At 50.5% G+C, this 7,229-nt stretch overlaps 1 protein-coding gene across 1 annotated transcript; it reads right to left on the bottom strand.

The window, feature by feature from the left end:
- Window positions 1–2,934: 2,934 nt before the first annotated feature.
- FAM181B (family with sequence similarity 181 member B) lies at window positions 2,935–6,112 on the bottom strand. Its single transcript, XM_030829706.1, has one exon. The coding sequence runs from the start codon at window positions 5,982–5,984 to the stop codon at window positions 4,704–4,706; it is 1,281 nt and encodes a 426-aa protein (XP_030685566.1). The 5' UTR covers window positions 5,985–6,112; the 3' UTR covers window positions 2,935–4,703.
- Between the last annotated feature and the right edge of the window lie 1,117 nt (window positions 6,113–7,229).

Below are 7,229 nucleotides of genomic sequence, written 5' to 3'. Positions count from 1 at the left end.
ACAAAACCCTGAAGTCTGAAGACCCCATGTTTGGTAACTGAAGCTTCCACGAGAGAAATTCCTGGGAAACGGTAAGGCAGAAATGGCATTTGCCTAGAACTAAGGGATTTCTTGTTATGTGGAACTTCAACGCTAAAACTGAAACAGTCTCAAGCAAACTGGAATGGTTGGTCACCCTAAGACTCAAAATAGTTAAGGTTTACGTAGCAGGTGAGGTAGAAGCAAAAAATGTAGCTTCTTTTTCAGAGAGTTGACTCTTATGAGAAGATGACGGAGAAATATCTAGGGAGGGATACAGGGCTGAGAGGGCTTTTCACTTACTCATTCCTCTTTGTTCTTTCTTTTAAAAATCATGCTAAAAGTTTATTTCTAGCATGAGAGAAAAAAGTGGGGAGGAAGGATGAGGCTGAAGATATGGCTAAGGAGAAGAAGATGGAGCAACACCTTGTCCTCATGAGGCAGGAGGGGCAGGATCCTGAACCACGAGGGCAAGAGAAGGTCCTGCTTGCTGAAGAGAGAACTTGTGTGAAAAAGTGGGGTGGGAAATGGAAGGGTGTCACAACACATGGTCTCCATCTTGTCAGGACCTGGGAGTGAGAGAAGGGATAGGGTGGAGGCTTGAATGGAGATGGGCAAAGGTTTGGGACATGAGGAGGATATAGGAAGACACTAAAACACATTCCACGTACCAAGGAACACCCTCATGACTATGAGGCATGCAAGCATAATTATTATTACCAGGTTAGGATACCCAGCCTGTCCAAAGCCATACAACTACATGCATATTATAGCATATTTCTAGTCTTGAAAAATACCTACCATTGCACTTACAAAGAATTCTTGGCCGGGCGTGGTGGCTCATGCCTGCAGTCCCAGCACTTTGGGAGGCTGAGGTGGGCGAATCACTTGAAGTCAGGAGTTCAAGACCAGCCAGGCCAACATGGTGAAACCCTGTCTCTACTAAAAATACAAAAATTAGCCAGGTGTGGCAGCGGGTGCCTGTAATCCCAGCTACTCAGGAGGCTGAGGCAGGAGAATTGCTTGAACCTGGGAGGCGGAGGTTGCAGTGAGCTGAGATCACGCCACTGCACTCTAGCCTGGGTGACAGAGTGAGACACTGTCTAAAAAAAAAAAAAAAAGAATTCTCGATGGGCAGGGATGTGGCTAAGCAAGAGATTTAAAAAATAAAAAAAAGATTCTAACAGGTTTCAGCAGAAAGTGATATAACAGAGGGAACAATAAGTTCAGTCCTTGGCAAAATGATTACTAATGGGCACTACTTACTGTACTACAGTAAGTGGCATGGTCAGACACATTATGTGCCCAGACTGGAAGGCAAAGTGGGGAGGAATAGGGCTACATAGGGACCTGAGTAACAGGATGTATTGGAACCTTGACATAATGCCAAACCTTGGCTGTCTGCTACTAAGTACTGCCCCCTTCCTCTTAGAGGATATTCATATATACCCTATGCCAAATCACAATAACGCTTTGTGATCGATCGTTATCCAATTTTTCCAATGCATAAACCATGCTTCAGTTTGGTTAAGTTACTCGTTCACTGCTGGTAACAGCAGAGATGAGATGCACCTAAGTTGATTTAGCCCCTCCCCTTGGCCTTTCTTATTTGTCACCTATAACAATGAAGATAATAACACCGAAGCACAGGCCTCTGTAGGAAACAAAGGAAATAATGTATATGAAAGCACCAAACACCCCACAGACACTTTCTATATACATTTCTCTAGCATAGTGGTTCTCAACTGGCAGTAATTTTGCCTCCCAGGGAGACATGAGGTAATGGGGATATTTTTCTATTGTCACAACTAAGGCAGTGCTACTGGCTTTGAGTGGGTAGAGGCCAGGGATGCTGCTAAACATTCTACAATGCACAGGATAGCTCCCACAGCAAAGAATTATGACACCCAAAATGTCAATAGTGCTGAGGTTGAAAAAACCTGCTAGTAGCATAACACAAGGAACTGGAAACCACACACATGTACAAAGCACAGCAGAGCCTGGCAAGTAACAGGCAGGTCTTGGTATTAGGACACTTGTATATCTGGATCTTGGATCCACCACTTGCTGTTGACAAGCTATTTATCTTATCTGAGCCTCAGTTTTCAAATAGGGATAATAACAGTACTGTATTAGTCTGTTCTCACACTGCTATAAAGATACTACCTGAGACTGGGCAATTTATAAATGAAAGAGGTTTAATTGACTCACAGTTCCACATGGCTGGGAGGCCTCATGAAACTTACAATAATGGCAAAAGGTGAAGCAGCAGGAGGACACGTCTTACATGGGGGCAGGAGAGAGAGATAGCAAGGAAGTGTCACACTTTATAACCATCAGATCTCATGAGAACTCCCTCACTATCACAAGAACAGCATGGAGGAAACCACCCCCATGATCCAATCACCTTCCACCAGGACCTCCCTCGACTTGTAGGGATCACAATTAGAAATATTTGGCTAGCAACACAGAGCCAAACCATATCAAGCACCTACCTCATGGCAATATTAAGAGGCTCAGTGAGTTAGTGTTTAGCTTAAATGCCTGGGATGTGGAATCACACAATGTTGATATTATTATTAATTAAAGTATAGCAAGCAAAACAGTAGGAGAGAGATAACCTGTTTTACTACACTAGGTAAGAAAGGAGAGGAGAATTAAGAAAGAAACATTACCATGACACTATAGTCTTAGTAACAGTCACAGGGTTATTAATGTTTTCCTACCCTGCAAGTGTATCCTGGATTGTATTCACAATAGTTTAGACAAATTAAATCGTTATTAAGTAATATTGTGTTAGCACAATGGAATTAATCACCTTTAACCACTTTGGAAGAAATTCAATAGACATTAGCTTTCTGGAGTTGCAAAAGTTCTTTTCATCATTAACAGTACTCGTTGCTCTATTTGCTGTGGTGCTTTCTTAAGAAAGGCTTTATTCAGAAGAAAATGACTTAGTGATAGCATTTAAAGTTGCATCTACCATTGGTTAATACTCATTTTTTTCCAGAAATTCTTTTATGAAAATATCACAATACTTTTGATGTGTGCAAACATGAATCTGGATTTTTACACGTATTGCGGTAACACTCGGTTTTCAACTAACTCACATCCAGATATTCCTGCAGTCAATCCTGGGTGCCTTGAAGCCAAGCAGCTCTCTTTTGCAGCATCATCAGTAGACAGCCTCTCGCTCAGATTTTCTGGACGTTGCTCTCTTCATGCCTTTCTCCCGGCAGGTCTGCAGCACCAAGGGCTCCTCTTTTCCCTCCAGCTGCTCACTTCCCACCAGTCTTTCCTCCCCTGCCCCTTAACCATCCTGATGGTACCATGTGTCCTCTCTGCCACATTCATGGCTGGTAAAAATATTTCTTTTTCCCCAAATCTCCCTCGGACAACAGATCATACTCCTCCCTGCAGAGCCCCTTCAGATTCCATTCATCAAACCTACTATTCATGGAACAGAGACTCCTTTGGAAACTTCACACCTTTCTCTACGCCCTTCCGTGGGGAGGGTGTGGGTATAAGGACTGAGGAAACACAGGGAGGCAGAAACCAACAGAGGTGGAGGGGGAGCTGTGGAAGGAGAGAAAGACGGATGGTCAAGAGGATGTACAGCTTGTAAGGGAAAGGGCAATCATCAGGCAAGTAGATAGGCCAAAAAAAAAGCATGGGACTCACAACTCTGTTTGCACGTGTAGAAACCATTTATGTATACACAGCAGAACCAATCAAGCACTGCCACAGCCTCAGGACATTTTATTTATTTCCCTCTGAGGTTCCCAACCAGCTGTGAAGCAAGTAGAAGAACATTACCTTCTTCACCCTCTCAGATCAGGAAACTTGATACAAAGAGGTTACAATTTGCCCATTCTCTCCCTCCCAAAGTGGCTGGAAAATGGGGAAAAGACAGGAGAGAAATGGAACCCAGTTTGCCAAATTTAAGTCTCCTACGAAAGAGATGTGCAAGAAAAGCCGGCCGAAAGAAATACAGTAATGAGAGGCCAGGCAAAGAAAGAAGAAAAGTAAGCACTGGGACTGTGATAATGGTGGAAGGAGATGGAAGCAGGAAGCGGGCAGGAAGAAAGAGTTAAAGGGTGACAGAAGAGAACCCTACCCAAGGACCAGCACAGGGGTCAGCAGTGGACCACCGGCCTCCTCCCTCAGCCACAGGCTCACCTAACAAAGCTAAGCGACCAGACGGAAAACCGTCCTGTAAGAAAACACCCAAATCAGTAAGTCTCATCTCCATTCTTTTCAATATATAGGCTTTAATTCAAAATGCACTCAAGGAGAGGGAAGGGAGGGACCAGGACACTGTTTAGAAGGGGCAGTTACACTAAATACACTGACCTTCGCTGAAAAATAGAAGGGACAGGTGGCCATTACCCCTTTTGCCGTCCCCACCCCATACCCCAAACCGTCTGGGTTTCTTGGCTCCTCTGGTCCGGTAAGAACCTACCAACGTATTTGTTTGTTTTTGTTTTAACACTTGAGGTTGTGATTAAACAATCCCCAACTCCTCTTCATCTCTTTCTTCTGAAGTTGCTTTTATTAACTGAATTTTTAAAAATCCGGTTTCATCTCCACGTGCATTTTCCCATCGTTCTTTAGATTTAGGAGAAACCCACGGAGGCGCGGCGCTCTCCACAGCCGTCTCTAATAGAGGGAAGCGTGCCTCGAAGTTAGTCCCGGTGCGCCCCCTCCTCCCCCGGCGCCCCTTCCCAAACCCCGTCGGATCTCCAAAGGCTGGAATAGGCGGTGCGGCTGTAGCCCGCGCTGTAATCGTAGGACACCTGATGGGGCGGCGGCGGCGGGGGCAGGGCGCAGTCTGGAAAGAAGGGGGCGAAAGAGGCCAAATGGCCCGGCCCGTCCTCCCCGCCGGGAGAATCCGCAGCGGCGGGGTACAGGGGGCGCAAGGGCTCGTTCAAGGTCAAACCGCCGCGGGGGGCAGTCAGGGGGGACTTTTTGGTCGGGGGGCAGCCCGGGACGCTCCAGGGCTCGGGGTACAGTAGGTTTCCCACCACTGCCGGCGGCGGCTCAAAGAGGCCGGGCTCCAGCTCCGGGGGTCCCCGCAGTACGGAGGCTCCGGCGGGGAACACGTCGAGAGGCTCGGCGGCCAGCAAGACGGCCGCCTCGGTGCCGGCGCCATAGTCGGGCCCCAGCAGCTCGAAGAACTCCACTGCCTCCGCGCCCTTCTCCAGGTCGCCCAAGCTCACGTCCGGCCCCGACGGGCCACACCCGCCGCCGCCTGCCCGGGACGGCTCCGTGAAGAAGGACGGAGGCAGATTGCGTGCCCGCAGCGGGACCTTCCTGGCCCCTGGGATCGCCGTGGCCCCCGCGGGGCCTGCCGCGTCCCCTCCGGCGCCCCCAGTGCCCGCACCTCCTAGCCCGGCCGCCGGCGCAGCCACCGCACCCCCCGCCGGCTCGGCACCCCCGGGGACGTGGTGCAGCGAGTCGAAGAGCGCGGCCAGACTTCGGCTTTGCAAGCTGGCGGCCGCCGCGGCCTGCGACGCCTCCCGCCGAGGGGCAGCCTTGCCGTGGGCCGGGGCCGCGACTGTCGGGGCGCTAGGGGCTGCCAGCGGCCGTTTGGCTGGCGTGTCGGCGGCGCTCGGGGAGGGTGGGCCGGGGGGCGCGGCGCCCATGAGGCCGCTGCAGCGCTTGATCTGCTTCTGCAGGTACTTGCGGTGGTTCACCTTCCGCTTCGACTTGCCCGGCTTGTCCAGCGCCAGCTTGATGTTGCTGGACGCCGAGTCAATGAAGCTGAGTAGATCGCGGGTGGCCTCGCGCACGTCCCCTCCTTCAACTCCCGACAGCAGTGCACCCGCCGGAGCCCCGGTCTCATCGTCCTCGAAACAGCAGCCCTTGTCCAGGTCTCCGAAGGCGCCCCCTAGCCCGTCCGGGGAGCCCCCGAAGCCGAAGGGCACGAAAGGGTGCGTGCTGAGGAGCGCCGCCTGCACCGCCATCACCGCGGCTCCCGGGCTGTCTGCAGCGCTGCTCGTGCGCCCCCGCCAGCTCCTGCCCGCCGCCCAGGCCCGGCTCCCGCCCCGGCGCGGCGCGCGCGGCGCAGCCTACTAGCTCCGGGCCTGGCTCGCTGCGCGGCCTCCCGGGGGAGCTCATTAGGTCTTGTAAGCAAGGGGCGGAGGGAGGGAGCGCGCGGCGACCGCCCCGGTGGTGGAGGGGAGGGGCTTACTTAGCCTGGCTTGGAGGAGTGGGGGGTCGCTTTAGTTTTCTGAGCTTTCTCAAGCTCAACGCCTTAACCCCTTCGTTTCCCTTTGCCCCGCGGCGTTTCTCTTGACTTCTCCAACCGCAAGGGGTGAGGAAGAGATGGCTGGTCCTCAAACTCCAGCTCAAGCCCATGAGGCCACTGCAGCGCTTGATAGGCTTCTGCAGGTACTTGCGGTGGTGCCTCTCCTGAGGCAAGAAGACAGGAGTCTAGAGACGTGGGTTTCAGTCCAGCTGTATAACAACACCCACCAGCTTCTGGGCGCTTGCTTCTGCCAGGCGCTGTCCATCTATTTATCTCATTTAATCCTTGAACCACAGCCCTGTGAATTACATGTTATCGCCATTCAACAAACATGGACACTGCGCCTCAGGGAGGTTCAGTGAGTTGGCCAAAGTCAGATCTAGCCCAGTCTGACTCCAAAGCCATTCCTAAGCCCTTGACAATACTTGCGTCTTCTCTTGCCCTTGCCTTTCTCATCTATTAAGATGGGGAAGGAAAATGAGTATTTCTTAAAGCTCTAGACCTGATCCTAAGATTCTAACCTGAGTTTTCCCAGGATTCTCAAGCCCGGTGCTCTTTCTTCTTGACTGTTTGCCACTTGATTGTTACGAGTAACAATTGGCTAACAGTAAATTGAGGCCAGCAGTGGCCCATCTTTTATTAATACATAGCAGGAGGCAATGGAGAAAGGAGTCGATCTGGCTAAGCCCCCTGTTACTTGAGAACACTGTGTGTGTATAAAACTCTCAGCATGTTATTATAAAAGATGGATTGGAACCTCTCCCCTACCTGTCATACCATTTAGGTTATCCCTGGAATTTTCATTGCATTTCAGGGATCATCTTGAAGTTCACTTAAAACTGATTTCACCTGGGCAATCCTCTTGGGATAGATAGAGGAAATGAGCAATAAAGTCATTTTCACAAAAGATTCAGAAAAGGCTTGGGTTCTGGTCTTAGCCACCACTCAATAACCTCATGAC

This window comes from Nomascus leucogenys, chromosome 15, assembly GCF_006542625.1.
Source record: "Nomascus leucogenys isolate Asia chromosome 15, Asia_NLE_v1, whole genome shotgun sequence".
NCBI classification, from domain to species: Eukaryota; Metazoa; Chordata; class Mammalia; order Primates; family Hylobatidae; genus Nomascus; species Nomascus leucogenys.
The sequence above is the reverse complement of the archived record's forward strand: the minus strand, read 5'-3'. Positions and strand labels throughout refer to the sequence as shown.